This window comes from Stenella coeruleoalba, assembly GCF_951394435.1.
Source record: "Stenella coeruleoalba genome assembly, chromosome: 2".
Lineage (NCBI taxonomy): Eukaryota > Metazoa > Chordata > Mammalia > Artiodactyla > Delphinidae > Stenella > Stenella coeruleoalba.
Window position 1 is genome coordinate 109662287 of NC_137147.1, and position 20737 is coordinate 109683023.

General features: G+C 41.7%; 2 protein-coding genes across 2 annotated transcripts in view; both read left to right on the forward strand.

Moving 5' to 3' along the window:
* The window catches only part of CRTC3 (CREB regulated transcription coactivator 3), a 99977-nt gene that overhangs the window by 32543 nt on the left and 46697 nt on the right, over window positions 1–20737 (forward strand). The window lies entirely within an intron of this gene.
* Window positions 7413–19000, forward strand: LOC307181856 (uncharacterized protein; the record flags this gene model as incomplete). The annotated part of the gene is made up of 2 exons (XM_079912757.1): window positions 7413–7542; window positions 17434–19000. 2 exons carry the CDS (start codon window positions 7413–7415, stop codon window positions 17718–17720), a joined length of 417 nt encoding a protein of 138 aa, XP_079768883.1. The 3' UTR covers window positions 17721–19000.

Here is a 20737-nt window from a genome sequence, read left to right on the forward strand (position 1 = left end):
TTACCAAAATGTAACACAAAGACACAAGCGAGCAAACGCTGTTGGAAAAATGGCACCAGTAGACTTGCTCAATGCAGGGTTGCCACAAACCTTCAATTTGTAAAAAATGCAGTATCCACGAAGCACAATAAAAGCACGGTGTACCTGTAGTTAGCGGTCAAGTGTTAGTGATTGATCAAGCTAACGAGAATACAGATTTATTCATTCAACAAGTGCTGACTGATTGCTAGGACTTTGTGGGATTCAGTTAGGATGGCTCTAAATCCTGCCTTTCAATTTGTGTCACTGGTGGTGGCTCTCAGCTTTGGTTTTAGCAGGTTCTTGAAAGAGAATGTGTTTTCTCAGAGTCAAGTAGACCCAAACATTTCCCAGACTTTGGCCACATAATCAGAAATTTCAAGAGTCTTGAAATTTGTGGGTGTGGCTCCAAATGATCAGGTCTACACTGTCTTCTCCGTGGGCAGTCTTCTTTCCCCCTGCAACTCCACGGCATGAATAGAGCAGATAACGAGGACTTCAGACTTGCCCTGTGGGGTGAGCTCAGGGCAGCGTCAGAAACTAGATGCATAGTTCATATGGTCAAAACCTGGGAGGCTCTTCTGAAATCGTGTGACAGCTCTGCAGGTCCTCAAAATCGCCAGCTCTGCAGGTCCTCGAAGGTCAGCATGGTGCAGCAGTGGGGACTAAGGGCAGCAGCCACATACCGCCCACCCCAGCTGCAGGTCTAGGTACGTCTGAATAGTAAATGTCCCGTGAATGAGTCACCAATGCTCCTGGTTTCACCCTCCAGTCCAGGTTTAGTTTGTGGAGACATCTCATACAAGAACTGTCTTGTGAGCCTCTTGAGGGTTAAACAAATGGGTCTCTCAGAAACCTTTAATAATACAAAAGTCCTTTTTTTGAAAAAAAGCATCTTCAGTAAATCTCTTCCATAAATCTCTACAACCTGCCATCCAGTGCATCAAAATAAACACAATTTTCACGCTCTGTCTTGGTATCTCAGCGTGCGGTCAAGAGTGCAGTCCTTGGAGTCAGTCTGGGAATCTGATTACCAGTTTCCCCACTAACTGTCACTGGGACTTTAGACAAGATCCCTAACCTCTCTGTGCCTCAGTTCACTAGTCTGTGATGTGGCTACTAAGTAGTACCTAAGGGACTTCCCTGGTAGCTCAGTGGTTCAGACTCCGCGCTCCCAGTGCAGGGGCCCGGGTTCGATCCCTGGTCAGGGAACTAGATCCCACGTGCATGCTGCAACTAAGGAGCTGGTGAGCCACAACTAAGGAGCACGGCTGCCGCAACTAAGGAGCCAGCCTGCCACAACCAAGACCTGGCACAACCAAATAAATAAAATAAATATTAAAAATTAACAATAAAATAAAAAAATAGTACCTACTATAACATCGTTGTGAGGATTAAATTAGTTAGTACACGGGTGTCTTTAGAACAATGCCCAACACATAGTTATTGCTCAAGAAATGTTGCAAAGTTCCTGGTACAAACTCTCCTGTTGAGTGAAATACTAGAAGCTAGGCATACCAGCCTTCTAATTTAACTTCAATAAATTGTTGGTATCATTTTTCCCTCTTTCATTGCAAGTACCCTTTCTAGGGCTAGAGAACTAAGAATTTTTGCTGTTTATATAAAGCTGCTTAAATTCTGGACAGGCTAGTTACGTCTTACTCGTTCTTCACTGACTAGATGAAAACACTTTTGTGGAAAGTCTTCATTGGCTTCTCGTGGGGTCAGCTAGGCTATGTGTTGATCCCCTGACCCAGTGCAGCTTCTAGGAAAGGTAGAGAGAATATCCACGTAAAGAAGACAGACTTGGGTGGTGTCAGAGCCAGCACCAGGACAGAGCCCAGGTCTCTGGATTTCCTTGCATTTTGATTTCATGTTAAGTTCATACCGTATTAATATGAAATAATCTTCTTACCTTTGTCCTTGTTCCAGCCTCTGACTGCTGAATCATAAAAGAGAGTGAGAAGAGGCACTACATTTAAAGCAGTGATTGTCTCTAACTAAACTTAAATTCTCACACTTTTTGGCAGTAGAAACAACCAAAGTTTTGTTCTGATTTCCTGCAAAGTTTCACAATAGTCAGGAGTCAGAATTGGTCCCTATGTTATGAAACAGCCAGTTTTTATACTTTAGACTTTAAAAATGAAGCTTTAGTTGTTTATGATTACTTTGGATGTTTTCCAGGAGTCAGGATAACATCTGTAGAAGATTCTACACAGGGCTTGATGTCAGGTACCAAGGTGGTTTTCCCATTCAAAGGCAATAGTCTGTGCTTCAAGGAACTCCCTGGGTATAGAAATTGGCTGCCTCAGCAACAGCTAGCTAACTAACAAATTAGCCCTCTTCTGTCTTTACCCCCAGCCTCTTGGGGACGTGACCTCAGAAAGCTCTCCCCTATCCATGTTCTCCTGGAACCTTGGCAGAGACAGTCACCGTGGTAACTACCTTCTTTTATGCTAGTTTGCCTGAGTACAAGGGAAAACACTTCCCCACAGGCGTTAATTAGATAGAAGTTTAGCGGTGGTGAGGAGAAGAGTACAGTTACTGAGTACCTGACTATGCTTTGTGAACCCCGTATCATTTAATCCTCTCATTAGCCCTCTGAGATAAGCATTATTATCCCCATCTTACTGACATTTAAACAGTAACCGTACCCAAGGTCACCAAAGTGTTAAGTGTTGGAGTCCGGGCTCAAACCCAGGTTTATCTGTCCCAGGCTTTTGCTTTTATTTTGCAAATTAAACAAGTATGGACACACTAAATCAATTCATTTTCAGTTAGGAAAGTGGTTTTTTGTGTTTTTTTTTGCGGTACGCGGGCCTCTCATTGTTGTGGCCTCTCCCGTTGCGGAGCACAGGCTGAGCAGCCATGGCTCACGGGCCCAGCCGCTCCGCGGCATGTTGGATCTTCCTGGACCGGGTCACGAACCCGCATCCGCTGCATCGGCAGGCGGACCCTCAACCACTGCGCCACCAGGGAAGCCCAGGAAAGTGTTTTATTCTTTCTTTTTCTCATCTGGGTAGATGCCTTTTTCTAGTCCCCGGGGGCCAACAGACGCCCATTTCAATGTGACTTTTGCTTGGTTCCTTCTCTTAGGTTATATCTGTTTGTTCACCTGTCAGCCACCTGAGAAGTCTTTTGCCTAGTTTAATCCTACTTTCCGCCCTTCCCTTGACTATCTAGGAAATCTCTCATTGGGTTAGTCTTAAGTCTCCCCTGAACTGAGATTTTCATACTGGAACTTGGTCAGGAAAAGCTAAAACTGGGATGCTAGAGCCACAAAGAAAAAGGCGGCTCAGATAACAAAAAAAAACACAAGACCAAAGGCAAGCAGGGTCCGAAAGATCAGGGAGCTAGTGAGGAAGGGGGCAGGGGTGGTCAACAAAAGCAGATATGGCCACACAGGTCGTAACTCTTCCCCAGCTGCCGTGGCTGCCACATCTGCCAGGATGCCTATGACCTGAAGAGCTCAGGGACTTGCTGTTGCATTAGAGGCTGTGCTTATCTCTTCTCAGTATCTCTCACCCACCATCTTGTCGTTCATGAAATTGCTCGACATGCTTTCTACCAGTCTGTGCCTGTTGGTCCCTAAGTAGTTTTCAGGGTTAATTTAGAATTAATTAATTTAGAACTATCATTTGAAAGGTTTGAAGCGGCTTATAAATTAAAATGTAACTCAAAATAAAGCAGAGAGAAGGACATTAAAAGGGCAACATTTATGGGAAGCAAAGCATAGCCTTGACTGGGCTTCTGCCAATAAAGGACGGCTCTAATTTGGAACAGAGATCTTTCCATATTGACTGCTTGCCCTGGCAGATGAAGCAGAATTTTTAGAACCAGAACAGACCCTGTAGCTCTTTTGATGCAACACTCTTATGTTATAGGTCAGAAACTTGAAAGCAAGAAAAAGTAGATGATTAGCTTAATGTTTCTCATCTAGTAGGTAGCTGATACCAGAATCAAATTCTTCTTACTTTGTCTAGAGTTTTTTAGCCACTCCATACCATTTGACCAGCACATTTACCCTTTATTTCTGAGTGCAGTGGAAAAGGAAATTTACTCCTTACTTCCTCCCTCCTTCCCTCCCTGCCTTCCTTCCTTCCTTCCAAACAAGATTACTACTGTTAGTATTTTAGTGCTACCACTTCTACCACTGCCTCTCCTGGTGAAAATGTACCGAATTTGTACCAGGCATCAGGCACTATTGCTAAGTACTTTGCATACATTGTTTACTCTTCCCGATAACCCCGAAGGTAGGTTCTGTTACTGTCTCTATTTAAGCGGGGGACAGAGGAGGCTAAGGATTACGAAGCTTCCCTAGATCTCACAGCCATAAATGGTAGCACCGGATTTCAAGTCCTGGCTGTTTGATTGTGGAGTTTGTGCTTGTAGCTACTAGCAATCCTTCCGGCAGTTTTTTTATTCTTTTGTTGAATTACTAAAACAGAACTGTTTTCTCTAAATGCAGAAGTTGAAACCTGTTGAGGAAATTCAACCAGAGTATTTTTTGAAGAAAAAAGAAACCATTTCCTGATTTCTTCATTTGTTAACCCTGTGACATCATTAGGGCTGGTACTAGCCGCCCTCTTGCCTTCACACACCAGAATGGAGTGAGATAGTTCTTTAGGAACTTCTGAGGCTGTTTGGATGGCCAGAAGCTCGACCTGCCTTTTTGATTCTCTCTGCCCTACATCCGGCCCTTGAAGCCTTACCATCCCAGCCACTGAGGAAAGGCACATGGCAAAGGCCCCACATCCAGTCCCTGCAGTAACTGTAGACAGTCTTCTCTTGATTCCGATCTGCTTTACTACAGACCCTGTCCTGCCCATTGTCAAAACTTTGGCTCTGAAACCCTGACTTTTAAGCTACCTCTGACCCTTTGGACTTGTTTGTATTTGCCATGGATAGAAAAATCAGGAAATAGGAAATTCACCCAGCAAAGAGATCTTTGGGAGTGCGTTTGTCACTATAAGCAATGATACATAGATTAAAACAGTAATGAGATACCATGGGCAGGAGTGGTTGGCATATGGACTCAGGCTTTAGACAGCTTCGGTTCAAAGCCTGCTTCCACCCTTGCTGAGCTTTGCACTCAAGAACATAAGCTTTCTAAGCCTCAGTTTCCTCATCCATAAGATGGGGATAACATTAGTACCATCTCAAAAGGTGGTTGTAAAATTAAATGAGATGATGTATATGAAGCATATAGCACTGTGCCTGGAACATTGTAAATGCCAATAAAGGTTAATTATTATCAAAGTAATAATTTAGCCTTTTTGTTCATTAAATTAGGAAAAAATTTGAGTTAATACTCAATGTTGGTGAGGGGATAATAAAATTTGTTCTTGTATATGTTGTTACAGACATTGTAAATCGGTATACATCATTTTAAAAAAAAGTTTATTTCTGGCTGTGTTGGGTCTTCGTTGATGCGTGCGGGCTTTCTCTACTTGTGGTGAGCAGGGGCTACTCTTCGTTGCGGTGTGCAGGCTTCTCATTGCGGTGGCTTCTCTTGTTGCAGAGCACAGGGTCTAGGCACGCGGGCTTCAGTAGGTGTGGCGCACGGGCTTAGTTGCTCCGTGGCATGTGGGATCTTCCCAGACCAGGGATCGAACCCTTGTCCCCTGCATTAGCAGGCAGATTCTTAACCACTGCACCACCAGGGAAGTCCCAGTATATATCTTTTTGAAAGCAGTTTAAGAATATGCATGAAGTGTTAAGATATTCATATTCTTTCATGAATTCTACTTTTGGGACTCTAGCCTAAGAAAGTAATCCAAGGTGTGAAAAGAAAACTTTAGGTCTGATAATGCTGCAGTATTATTTGTCATAGTGAATAACTGACTTGAATAAAATATGATACATCTGCTCAGTATTAAAATTATGAGTTAAAGACTCTGCAGCTACATGGAAAAATACTTGTATTACTATATTAAAGGAACAATTTAAAAGGAGGTACAAAATTGTATGCACTGATGGTTGGAGGAGTATATGAAGTTTCTACACAGCTGCTAGGACATAACTGGTTTTTCCCTAGGGACTTTTTGACACTCCCACTGAGACATCAGTTTTTCTTGTTTTTGTTTTTTTAATGTGGCAAAAAAAAAAAAAAAAAAGTCAAGTAATGACCAAAATACAGAACCGAATCTCGTGTCTGAGTCTTCTCCCTGTTGCCAACCTCTAATCTCAGGCTGAGGGTAAACGATGGAGGATAGTAAGGGTTGAGGCAGGGCTCAGAGATGCTCTGAGGAGTCACTTGTGTCTTACATGGGCTTCTTCTCAGATTCTCAAACTTCTCTTTATAGACCTGGGGAGGGAGGTGGGGAGAGGGGTGTGTGGGCATTAGTGTGATTTCTTATTCTTGACCTCACCACTGTCAGGGACATCCTCAGTGAAGTTCTTAACAGTTTCTTCAGCCACACATACATTATACTGATGTTTTAACACTTCTTTATAGTGATTATTTGGGAGAAGGAGTACTAAATTTTAGAAGTTAACCAAGTAGGCTGTAAATAAATCATTGCCTTTTTTTTTAACTTTTATTTTTAATTTAATTAATTTATTTATTATATTTTTGGCTGCTCTGCAGCAGCAGCAGCATGTGGGATCCCAGTTCCCCGACCAGGGATCGAACCCACGCCCCCTGCACTGGAAGGGCAGAGTCTCAACCACTGGACTGCCAGAGAAATCCCAAATCACTGCTTTTTAAAAACTTATAATAGTAATCCATCCTCATACAAGTTCAAACAATCCAGTAATTAATGGGGTACAAAGTAAAAGTCCTGGCAAATGAGAGGTAGGTTAGTGATTAGAAAGAGTCTGGGATGTCTGTGGTCTCTTGTGCACATTACTTGATTATAAAAACAGCAATCTTTACTTTGGCTGATAAAAGTCTCATGTTTCCACAGGATGTAGCAAAACGTTCCCTGACCAAAATGTCTCTGTCAGGAGGGTCTTGTCAAAATGTCCAGCTTGGGAATACAGCTATGAAAAAACATGCACAGGGAACAAAAACACTGAGTGGAAACAGTGCTTGTGTTTGGGTGGTAGGATTATAATTCTACCTCCCCTCTTCTGTGTTCCTAATTTGTCTATAAAGTGGTTATAGTTCTTTTGTAATGAAAGTCCAACTTGACAGATATGTATCAAACACTATCTATGTGCCAGACATTGTGCTTGATGCCAGAGATAGGGCAGTGACCCAGACAGGCATGGTCACTGCTTGGAGAAACTTCAGTCCAGTGGGAAATTGCAAATGATTTTAGAAGTCATTGTGAGACCATGTGATAAACCCAGGGCGGAGGGGTTTAGAGAGCGTCTGGAACACATCTGAGGGGTGCCTACCCCAGACTGGGGGTAGGGGGAGCTCCAGGGAAGATTTCCTGGAGGAAGAGATGTCTGAGCTGGGACTTGAGGGCCATGTGACTGAAGGTTGGAGTGGGGAGTGTTCCAAGCAAAAGAAACAGCATCTGGCAAAGCTTGGAGGCGAGAGAAAACGTGTCCTGTTTGAGGAACTGGAGGTTGGTGAGACTGGAGCATAGATTGCATGTGAAGTGGGGGTGGTGAGAGGTGAGACTGGAGGGTAAAACAGGGACCAGATTGCGAAGGATTTTACTTTCTTTTTAAGGGATTTAGATTTTGTCCTAAGGGCAATGTAAAGATACTGGGGAAATATTTCTTTATTTGCTTGTCTGCTTGCTCACTTATTTATTCTTCCAAATTAATTTTTATGTAAAAGTAATACATGTTTGTTTAAAAAACTCAAATAAAATAGAAGTATATAAAATGAAAAGTAAAAGTCTCCCTTTCTCTCCTTGACACTCTCCCCCAGTCTAATCCCCAGAGGTACTTATTGCCAAGGGTTCCTTTTGCACCCTTCCAGGAGTTTTCTGTGTATATGCAAGCATGTATTGTGTGTGTGTGTGTGTGTGTGTGTGTGTGTGTGTGTGTATATATATATATATATATATATATATATACACACTTTATCTTTACACAAATGGAACCATGCCATAATAAATAACTTCCACCTTGAAGGCAAAACTTGAATGTCTTGGACATCATATCCGTACATAAAGATATGTATTCTTTTCAGTGGCTGCATGGTATACTTTCACATAGCTATCCCATCATTCACTTAACCAGTCTCTTATTGAGGTCTAGACACCTAGACTGTCTAGTTTTTCACTATTACAAAGCAAACTGCAGTGAACGTTCTTGTTATATGTATCTTCGGGTATTTATGTAAGGGTAATACCTGTAGGATATGTTCCTAGAAGTAAAATAGCTGGGTAAGAGGATGTGTACATTTACAATTAAGGTAGATATTACCGAAATAGTCTCTATAGAGGTAGTTACACTTTCTGCTCCCACCAGCATTTTGAGAGTGTCTGTTTCTTCATATTGTCTGCACCACAGAATATACCTACTTTAAAAAATTGTGGTAAAAAATAAAAAAAAACCATAACATAAAATTTACCATCTTTACCATTTTTAACCATAAGTTCAGTAATGTCAAGTATATTTGCACTGTTGCGCAATCAGTAGCCAGAACTGTTTCATCTTGCAAAATAGAAACTCTGTTCTCATTAAATAACTCCCCATTTTCCTCTCCTCCCAGCCCCTGGTAACCACCATTCTACTTTCTCTCTGTGTGAATTTGACCACTCGAGGTCAAATTAGTGAAGTCTTACAGTATTTGTCTTTTTGTGACTGGCTTATTTTATTTAGCATAATGTCCTCCAGGTTCATCCATGTTGTATCATGTGACAAGATCACCTCCTTTTTACAGGCTGAATAGTATTCCATTGTATGTATATAACACATTTTGTTTACCCATTCATGCAGGGAAGGACACTTGGGTTGCTTCCACATCTTGGCTATTGTGAATAATGCTGCTGTAAACGTAGATGTGCAAATATCTCTTTGAAATCCTACTTTCAGTTCTTTCCAATATACTCTTAGAAGTGGGATTGCTGGATCTTTTGGCAATTCTGTTTTATATTTTGGGGAACAGCCATATGGTTTTCCATACTGTCTATACCATTTTATATTCCCACCAACAGTGTACAGAGTTCTAATTTCTCCATATCCTCTCCAACACTTGTTACATTCTGTGGATTTCATAGTAGCCATCCTAATGTGTGTGAGATGATATCTCATTGTAGTTGATTTGCATTTCTCTAATGAAAAGTGATGTTAAGCATCTTTTCATGTACTTACTGGCCACTTGTATATTATCTTTGGAGAAACATCTATTCAAATTATATCCATCTTTCTAATCTTGGCTAATCTATTGGGTAAGAAATAGCATCTCATTGTTTCAATTGACATTCCTTTAATTATGAGTGAAATTTATTCATTCATTCAACAAATAAATATTGAGCAGCCCCTACTTGTCTGGCACTGTTCTAAGGTGCTAAGGACAATAACACAAAAGACGGGTTGAGCATCTCTATGTTTCTTTGACGGTTTGTATATCCTGTTCTGTAGACTATGTTTTTAAGTCTTTTGCCTGTTTTTCTGTTGAGTACTCTATCCTTTCATTGGTTTTTAAGACTTCTTTATTATGTATTAAGGAAATTGGCTTTTTGTGTATTGGGTTTCTGTTACTGTGTAACAAATTACCATGAGCTTCTGGCTCAAAACCACACGCATTTTATTATCTGACAGTTTCTGTAGGTGGGAAGTCTGGTACGGGTTATCTCGTTTCTCTGCTTCAGCGTCTCACCAGTCTGCAGTGCAGATACTGGATGAGTCTGTGGGCTCATCATAGGCTGAACCAAGAATGCGCTTCCCAGCTCCCTTGGGCAGAGTTTATTTCCTTGTGGTTGCAGGACTGAGGCGCCAGTTTCTTGCCTGCGACTCCCCTCAGCTCCTACAGGCCACCCACACTTGCTTGGCACGTGGGCTTCTCCAGCATGGCCATTAATGTCATGGCAGCTTACTTTTTCCAGGCCAGTGAAGAGGAGTCTCTCCAACGCCTCTGCTAGCAAGACAGAGGCTTTCAAATATCAGAACGGAATCACTCCATTGCCATATCCTATTGGTGAGAAAAAAGTCACAGATCCTGCCCACACTTAAGGGCAGGGAATTACACAAAGGCATGAACCAGGAGGTGGCGATCATCAGGAGACACCTTAGAGTCTGTCCACCACTATCTGCCATATATATTCCAAATATTTTCTCCATTTAGTAATTTTTTTTTGTTTGGGAGTTTTCTGTTCTGATTTTTATGAGGCAAATGTATTGATCTTTTTGTGACTTCCGTGTTATAATCTGTATGTTTAGAATGGCCTTTATCATGTCAAGATTTCTCAAACACTCACCCAATTTTTTTAACCCATATTAATACTAATACTCTAATACTGTTATTACTTTGGGATTTATTTTGTCTTGAGCCTTGAGACAGAGATCCCACCCTTTTTCTTCTGTGTCCAACCTGTTGTCTCAGTTCTTGAATAATTCATTTTTTATATGATTCTTTCTGTTTTTTTAAATTAATTAATTTTATTTATTATTTATTTTTGGCTGCACTGGGTCTTCATTGCTGCGTGTGGGCTTTCTCTAGTTGCGGCGAGCGGGGGCTACCCTTCGTTGCGGTGCACGGGCTTCTCATTGTGGTGGCTTTTCTTGTTGCAAAGCATGGGCTCTAGGTGTGCAGGTTTCAGTAGTTGTGGTGCACGGACTTAGTTGCTCTGAGACATGTGGGATCTTCCCGGACCAGGGATTGAACCTGTGTTCCCTGTGTTGGCAGGCGGATTCTTAACCACTGCGCCACCAGGGAAGTCCCTTTCTGTTTGTTTGGTTACATTGATATGGCTGCCCATTTCCTCTGTCCATTTCCATATCAGTGTAGTTACTGTAGCTTTGTAATATGCTCTTCAATTTTAATTTTAGTTGTTTTTTGAATATATATGTATTTATATTCATGTGGTTCAGAATTAAAAATAATCAAGAGTGTGCAGTGAAAATACCCCTTCCATCTCTGTCCTAGTCACCCAGTTCACTCCCTACAGGCAACCCCTGTTATCAAGTTTGTTTATTCTTTCAGGGATATTTTATGCAGTATTAGGAAATGTGAATATATAATTCACTTCACCCCACCCTTTTACCCAGAAGGTAGCTAACCATACACATTCCTGTACATTGCATTTTTCACTAATATATCTTACAGATCTTTCTATATCAGCTCCCCAAGAGCATCCTTATTCTTATTTTGTTTTGGTTGGTTTGTTTCTGAGTACACAGTATTCTATTGTATGGATTTACCATAATTTGTTCAATTAGTTCTCCAATGATGAACATTTAAGTTACAGACTTTAAAAAAAAGTTACAAACTAAGTTTCAATGAACAACCTTATACACATATAATTTTATACACATGCAAATATAACTGCGAGAAAAATTTCTAGGAGTGGAATTGCTGGGGCAATGAGTATATGCATTTATAGCTTTGATAGGTGTGTCAGTTCACACTCCATAGAAGTTGCACCAGTTTACATCCCTACCTGCCATGTATGAAAGTGCCTGTTTGCCCACATCCTCCCCAGCTCAGTGTTTTATCAACTGATCTTTTTCAGTCTTATAGATGAAAAATCATGTCTCTGTGTTCTTTTAAGTTACATTTCTCTTACTAAGAGTGAGGTACATTTTTTCTTATGTTTATGTATTATGTATTACCTTTACTGTGAACAAGCTGTTCATTTCTTTTGCTCTTAATTCTTTAGGGTGGTTGATCTTTTTCTTATTGACTTTTTAGGAGCTCTTTATATATTAAAAAAGTAGACATTTATCTGTGTTATAAGTTGTAAATATTTTCCCAGTTTGCCGTTTGTCTTTTTTTATGATGGGATTTTGTTTTTCCATGCAGACATTTACATTTTTTTATGTATCAAACTTTAATGTTTTTCAATGGCTTCTAGGGCTTTGTAAAAAGTCTTCTTCTCTTTGTTTCTTTTAATACTTTGTGCCTTCGTCTTTAGATTTAAAATCTTTGATCCATCAGGAGCTTATGCTAACATAGGGTATGCAATGTGAATCTGACTTAATTTTTTTTCAGTTTGCTAGCCAGTTGTCCCAACACTGTTTATTGAATAATCATCTTTTCTCCACTAATTTGAAATGCCACTTTTATCATATACTAAATTCCCACATGTGTTTGCTTATATTTCAAGACTTCCCGTTCTCTTTTATTGATTTATGTGTCTATTCATACACCAGAATCACAATGTTTTAACTGATTACTGTAGCTTTATATTACATTTTAAAATTCTAGTGGGATTTATTCACTCTCAAGCTTCTTTTCAGTGATTTTTCCAAGCTATTCTTGCATAGTTATTTTTCCAGGTGAACTTTAAAATCGGCTTGTTAGGATCTATTTTTAAAAATCCTGTCATTAATGGGTTTTATGTAGTTGAATGATGTGATCAGATTTGTGTTTTAGGAAGATTACTCTGACTGCATTGTGAAAGCTAGATTGGAGGAAACAAGATTAGAGACAAAAAGACCAATTATAAGGCTGTTGCAGTAATTCCGGGGAATGGGTAGATGGGAAATTGAGGATAGTAGTAGGTTTGAGAAATGTTTGGAAGGTCAGAGTGACCAGACATGGAGATGCCTGGGATGGGGAGGGGCTGGGAGGAGGTGCTCAAGGAGGACCCCAAACTTCCAGGGCTTGGCTGTGGGGTGGTGCCATTCCCAGACATTTGAAATACACGAGATAGAGCTGGTATGGGAGGAAGATGGCAGATTCGTTTCTAAACATGCTGGGTTTGAAATGCCTGCCAGGTAGTCCTAGAAGAGTTGTCCAGTGGGCTGTTGAACTACAAGTCTGAAGCTTTGGTGAGAGGTCCCTGCTGAAGATAAAGAGTTATACGACAGAGTCCTGAAGAAGGCCAGCACTTAAAGGATGGTCGGGAAGTTCAGGAGTCAGCACAGAAGACTGGAAAGAAATACCACAGTGGTAGGAAGGAAACTGGAGAGCATGGAGTCGCAGAAGCCAGAAGAAGAACATTTTCAAAAGAGAGTGAATTGTCAGTAATTTCAGATGGTTCTGAGAGGTCAGGTAACTTAAGAGCTGAAAAACGTCCAGTTGCATTTAGTAACAAGGAAAGTCAATGGTTATCTTGGGGAGAGAAGTTTCAGTGTAGTAGAGGGGTCGGGGGCTGAGGGGTGAGTGGGAGTTGAGGAGGTAGTTGAGGCAACTCCTTCATCAGGAAACTTAGCTGTGGAGAAGGGAAGAGACACAGGGGTGAGAGGAGAAGAACAGAGCATTAAGTTCTATTTCAAACACCACCCCCACCCCCCAGGGGAGAGGCTTGGCTGTGGTTAAATGGAGACGAGAGGGAGGCAGTGAAAGGGAAGAGGGTAGTGATCGTAGGCTTTGAGGACCAGGTAATTCTGAGATAGATATAAGGGCTTAGAGAAATTGGCCAAGATGAACTGTCTAGAAGGGAGTGATCCAGTTATAGCCTTGGTATATGTTCTCTGATGGTTTTTACTTTTGTTGAGTTTTCTAATATTTTTGTTTGGCTATTTTTTAAAAATTAATTAATTAATTACTGTATTTATTTTTGGCTGCGTTGGGTCTTTGTTGCTGCGCGCGGACTTTCTCTAGTTGCGGCGAGCGGGGGCTACCCTTTGTTGCGGTGCGCAGGCTTCTCATTGCGGTGGCTTCTCATGTTGCAGAGTGCAGGCTCTAGGTGCATGGGCTGCAGTAGTTGTGACACACGGGCTCAGTAGTTGTGGCTCACGGGCTCTAGAGCGCAGGTCCAGTAGTTGTGGCCCACAGGATTAGTTGCTCTGTGGCATGTGGGATCTCCCAGACCAGGGCTCGAACCCGTGTCCCCTGCATTGGCAGGTGGATTCTTAACCACTGCACCACCAGGGAAGTCCCTGTTTGGCTATTTTTATATCTTGAGAATTTAGAGAAAGAACTTCTAAGAAATTGGAATCAGGTTTAGAAATTTAATTGGCAGTTAAGTTAAAAAGGTACAGAACAGTGTATTAGTGTGCTACCATTTGTGTAAAAAAGGGTAGGGGTAGAAATAATATGTATTTGCTGTACATGCATAACCAGTAGTTGGAAGGAGTCACAAGAAACTAATAATGTAATTACCCATTGGGAGGTGGGGACTGGAGAGAGGGGAACAAGGGGTGGAGGTTGCCTCTTCACTGTCCATCTTTTATTTAAGAATGTAAATATATTTCTTATTTAAATAATTTGATCTAAGCGGGTTGGTTGTCTTTAAAAGTAATGGTTCCAGCAGAGCCTGAATTTTCTTAGTTACTGATGGCTCTAAGTGGGGTCCATCTGTTCTTCCATATCTAAGAACCACCAAGAAGCAAGTTCTTGCTTTATGCCTGTGAGGTGTGGACCTTTGCCTTTTCTCTACTCTTCCCCACTGGAGAACAGCAGCGCTGGGGAAGTGGGCAGTCCTAGATTTTGGTTTAGGGAAAAAGACTGTGCCCTGGCCTGGCATGTCCTGGCCCTACTACCCATAGTTCGACTGAGTGGGCTATTAAGTGTTCTGCACCCAATTCCACCATGGGCAGAAGGGGGTTCCCGACACCAACAAGCAATTCTCCTACCATTCAACTCAATTCTGACACCATCTTCCCAGAGACAGCATCAGGTGACACAGGTTAAGGACTCAGTCCTATATAAGACTGCCCCGCCTCTACACTTCAGACACCAGTTACAAGTCTAGGTCCCCGAGTTACCTACAACTTCTGTCCAACTTGGCTGTAAATCGGAGGTTCCCATGACCTCCTCCTCCTCCTTTGGATTCAATTAATTTAATAGAACAGCTCATAGAATTCAGGGAAACATTTACTTACACTTACCAGTTTATTATAAAAGAATATGATAAAGGATACAGATGAACATCCAGATGTAAGAGATGTGTAGGGCAAGGTATGTGGGAAAGGGGCACAGAGCTTCTGTGCCCTCTCCAGGACACACCACTGTCTTCACATCTCCATGTGTTCACCAACCCAGAAGTTCTGCAAACCCTGTCCTCTTGGGTTTTTATGGAGGCTTCATTACAGAAGCATGATTGATTACATCATTGGCCATTGGCGATTGCTTCAACTTCCAGTCCCTCTCCCCTCTCTGGTGGTGCTGAGGGGGACACTAAAACTTTCGACCCTCTAATCACAGGGTTGGTTCTCCAGACAACCAGCCCCTACCGTTAGGTGTGTTCCAAAAGTCACCTGATTAACATAACAAAAAACACCTTTGCTGCTCTCATCACTTAGGAAATTCCAAAGGAGCTCTGTGCCAGAAATGAGGAGGAAGACCAAATATGTTTTCCTTATTAAAAGTCACAACCCCACAGCTGTAAAGCTGGTCTATAGGGAAGAGAAAGGAGAAAGTGGGCAGTCATCATCCTGACACAGGCAGAAGTCTCCCACTGGTTGTCGCCTTCCCAGCTGTGGCACATCCCACTGACAGTTAATCCTATGTGTCAGTCTCTCCATGACCACAAATTATTTCCAGAAACTCCAAAACTTTTCAAAACATATCAAAAATTCCCTAAACACAAACAAGTGAAATACACAGAAAATGAAAAAAAAATTTTTTTTTAGCATTTCTCAGTAAGTTTCTTGGTGGCTTTAGAGGAAACATCTGAATTATGGCATTGATGAACCATTTTACTTTTAATCTCTGTTTTATACTCCATGCGGATTGCACACCTCCGCCGTTGGAGCATCAGATGAAATACAGTCACCTCAAAACTTTGAAATCCCACAAAAATAACCAAGTTCACTGATGATAATTTTCCTTATCCATTTTTTAGGGTACCAGGTAAAGTAGTTAGTTAGGGCTGTGTTAATGGTGCCTAATCTGAGAAGCTGAACCATAACATTCTGGCAGTTGAAGCTGATTGATCGCCGTTCCCTTTTCTGGGTTCTCACTGGTGGGTAGATGACTCAGGGAGCCGATGGAGGATCAGATCATTAGCTTTATTACCTTTATTACTAGCTGCTGGGTAGCTCCCAGAGCCCTTTTGGGCGGGGCTCTGGGATCAAAATGGGACATCCCTCCTCACGCCTCCCTCTTCCTGGAAGTGAGGCCACCTGCGTGCCCGCGTAGGCAGGGCTGACCAGGCTTACCTCACCAGTCACAGGCCAGAGCTGGAGAAAGGCCCACCTTCCTTGTAAGGGAGAGACCCTGCCCTACTGTTGGGAACCAAGAAGCTGTCGGTAGCACATTCACCCATCCAAAGGAGGGGCCCGGTTCAGGATGGCAGCTCTCACCAGCTCACGTCTGAGTGGTTGGATTTCTCTCCCCTGTCTGTAGGCAGAGGGGAGCACTTGCAGGTGAGAAGAAAAGACTCCCTCCTTATGAGCCCTGCCAGTTTTTGTATTAGGTGACAAAAGGAATGCCAAACCCACTTAACCTGGAGTCTCCAAACAAGCACCCAGACTCATTTGCAGTTTGAACTCAAATTAAATGGAGAACCTGGTCCCACAGACAAATCCTCCTACTTTTGGTAACTTGGTTCCTCATGGAGAAGAATGACCTTATAATGATGAATTTTTAGAAACCTCTCATCTGGGCAGATTCCCCCAAGAGATTCCCCCAAGGATACTTTACAGCTCAGCCTAAGGGAAGATATACCAGAAGCAGGGCTGTATGAAAAAGGAGTGGCCTGCCTGGGAAAGTCATCGGGTCCCATCTCCTGTGGGGTCTAGTAGAGGCTGGATGGCTGCGGCAAGGGTGCTGCATAGTGGGATTGATAGGCCTGTAAGGGCGTTCCTAACTCTTGTGACTGACTGTATGAATCCAGGAGGAACAGGACACTATGTGTGCCTCTTCATGAGCAAGTAGTCGGGTGAGGAAAAGTACCCAAGGCTCTTTTAAATCAAAAACAGGATGTACATTTCGTTGTCTTTTTTAAAACTCAATATGCTTTGTTTAGAATTGCCATGTGCTGTTATATCTAACTAAATATTCCAGATTATTTTATTCCCTCTAGAAACATTTTCTTTTATGATATACCTTCCTAGTTCCTTTGTGAAATTATACACTTATTTTGTCCTTTAAAGTCATGTGAAGAAAAGTATTTTAGTAATAATTTTTGCAGGCCATATGGTAAAACACTTAGCTTTCATCTCTTTTTTTGCATGTCTGTAAGTTATTGGGTTAAAGCTGAAAAAAAGACACCCTTAATTTACTATAGTGTCACAATTTTAATTTTAAAAAATTAAACTTTTTATTTGAAAATGTAAAATATACCCTAAAGTAGAGAATAGAATAATGAACCCCCTTATACTCATCACCAGTCTTAATATTTTCCAGTTTTATTGAGGTATAATTGACATATAACATTGTATTAGTTTAAGGTATACAACATAATGATTTGCTCTGTGTATATATTGCAAAAAAATGATTACCACAATACACAGGGGAACAAGGTCATGAGGAAAGGCGGGCTTGGTGTGCTGCTGCCATTTCTTCCACCTTCAGTCTCTGCGCCTTTCGCCGAGCTTCCAACAGCACCGTGTTGGGACAGAGCATTTGGAGGTTCACAGCCTCAGTGGTCCGTAGGAGCCGCTATGAGGAGGGTCCAGGGAAGAATTTAGCATTTTCAGTGGAAAACAAGTGGCGGATACTAGCTATGATGACTTTGTACTTTGCGTCTGGATTTACAGCACCTTTCTTTATAGTAAGACACCAACTGCTTAAAAAATAATCCATGAGACAGATATGAAGAGGAGCATTTTGAGATGTGCTGTCTCTTTGAAAAAAGGATCAAACTCTTGAACTCAGCATCCTAGATATGTTTGTAAATAAACTTATGGCATAAATCCTTAATATCTCTTCTCTGAAATATAGAACATGATAATTAAGCATGTGCTTACTTTTATTTGGGTAATATTGCATTATTAGTTTCTTAATTAAATATGTATGTGATTTTTAAAAAAAATGATTACCACAATAAGTCTAGTTAACGTCCATCACCACACACAGTTACACATTTTTTTTTTCATTGATGGGAACTTTTAAGATCTACTATCTTAGCAACTTTCAAATATGTATTATGGTATTATTAGCTCTAGTCACCATGCCATACATTACATCCTCAGAACTTGTTTATCTTAAAACTGGAAGTTTGTGCCTTTTGACTGCCTCCACCCATTTCCCTCAATAATTTTCATCACTTTGTCAATTTTGTTGCATTTATCTCCCTTACTTTTTTTTTTTTTAATTCCAAATTACAGATCTCTTTTAAACTCAGTGAAGTATCTTACCAAGTTTAATCAGGGTGGTGTATCTGGCGTGATTCAGGTTGCAGCGAGACTGAAAGGAGAGGGAAGAAGGGCAGTCCGTGCCTACACATGACTCTTCCTCACCTCTGTCTCATACGGCAGGAAGAGGCAGGTGATGGGGTAAAGCCACGTTCAGGTGCTTTGACTCCTTTCCTACCGGACCTAAAATACCTATCTGACCCCTCTGGCCTCTGAGGACACCATTGGCCTTACTCTACTGGCCAGTTGCTTTCCTGTTTAACCTGCCTCTAGGCCAGGCACCTGCTGCCCTGCCCTGTCACTGCTCAAGTCTTAGCTCACAAAAACCAGTTCCTCCCTTCCACAGTTCCTTTCCATCATTCCATCATCACATAAGAAGCAAATCAGCTTCTTCTGGAGGAAATAAATGGGCAGACCCAATTTACCCAGAACTGATTTCTCTAGTCATGATCATATTAGGAGCCAAAGGGGAGCTGCACTCAACAGAAGGCCTCTCTTTCCACTGAAGACATTGCACCAGGCAGGAAGGCGGGGATGGGAATGGACAGTTTAAAACTTCTACCTCTGTGGGTGCTTGTGTGGTATTTCCTGGAAAGACAGTATAATATGCCTGCAGGGGCCTGGGGTCTGCATTAACCTCTGCCATGCCCATGCCCATCCCTGAGGATTTGAAGTGGAAATTCTTTTTATTATGGAAAATTTTAGCTATCCCCCAAAGTAGAAAGAATAGAATACTAAGCTCCCATATAGCCATCACCAGTTTCAATAATTCTCAACATTTTGTCATTTAAACTTTTTGATCATGCATCCTAGTAGTAAAAAAGAGTTTTGTATCCCCAATCTGGTTACGTTTTTGTTTGTTAGTTATATATACATACCCCTGTACTGTTATATTATTACACACAAAAAAATAGAAAACTGAGTGGTGGAAACAGGGCTTCTAATATCTTCTCTACACCCTATATACATCACACACTCTGCTTTGGATCCTAATTATTTAGAAACATAATAATAATTCATCAAACGTGTGTTGGAACCCACTGTCACAGACACCATGTGGGGGCCGAGAGGGAAGGTGCTGGGGCAGAATAACAGGTCTCACCGCTTGCAGTACGCTAGGTCAGCAGAATGTCACCCACCAACCTCTCCAGGTGAGATGCCTGTGCGAGCCCCACCTGGGATATTGACCTTCTCAACTGCCTCTTCCGGGAACAAGAGCCCCGCTATGAACCCTAAACCCTGCACTCTGGGCATGTTTTATGCTTTGTGGTTATTTCTTATTTTTACAGATTATTCCTCCTGGTCCTCTGAGATAATTTTGACTGCTTTGATTTTTTTTTTTTCTGTTTGGACCTTTGCTGCCTTAAAAAACAAACTGTTTTATCAGTCATATTTTAGAGTAATCTTTATCCTTAGTTTATCTTATTAACTTTTCTTCCCTTTTACCTTTCATTTAAAAATAAGGACTAGGAAGGGGCAACACATGGGATACAGATATGGTGACAGGCCATGTCACAGGTTAGAAGGTTTGGGTGCCAGCACCTTCTCTGCTCTGCTCTGCTCTTTGTAGCTTCTTTTCATCCTCACAGCAGGACTCATTTGGTCCTTGGGAGAAGATTGGATCCCAAATTCAGTTGGCAAAAAAGGCATGGTCTCAATGTTAAAAATAAAATAAAAACTACCCACTCAGGTGATTCAGGGGCTCTGAGAGTCAAAGTACCCTGTAAAACTGGACTAAGACCAGCCTGAAGATAGTGTAGCACTGGCCACCTGCTGGGAGAAAAGCCTTACCTTATTCCCAGAAGTTAGGAGCCTTACAGTTTTGTGAACTCAAGATCTAGCCCACTGGCGTGGCTGAGCACCAGCTGCTGCCCAATTTTAACACCGCAGAGGGCCAAGGAAGAGGCTGGGGAGCTGAGGTCAGGGAGGGCTGGCAGAGCGCTGGCACGTCTGATCCTGGAGATTTGTAAAGTATTTTGAATTATATTTTAAGGTTGTTTTGTTTTGTTTCGTTTTGATGGTGATATAATAGAGTCTCTAACCAAGCTATGAAATCCTTTTTATTCTGCTCGTTTTGTAAGGCAGAATTAAAATGCTCCATTTAGCCCCCAGGGAGTGAATTAATAGCCTCTTCTTTGCAGTGGGCAGGTCTTCCTGACTCCCTCCCTCCCTTCATGATGAGAACCAAAGGAAGCCCTGGCTGTGGCTGGAATGATCCTGGAATGTGGCTGGGTTCCCAAGAGAGGCACAGTTGTCCCTTTGTTAGACTCTTTTTTAAAAGAGGGGACCTATAACGTCGCCCATTAACTATAGCCTGCATATAAATAAGAAGCGCTGCAAACTCAGGGAATCTGCCTTCCTGCCCTTTTAAAGTCTCCAGTCTTCCCCCCAGAGAAATGTATTCAGAACCAGGGGTTAGTCTTTCATGATCGAAAGAAGAGCTAAACAGCATTGTGGGCGG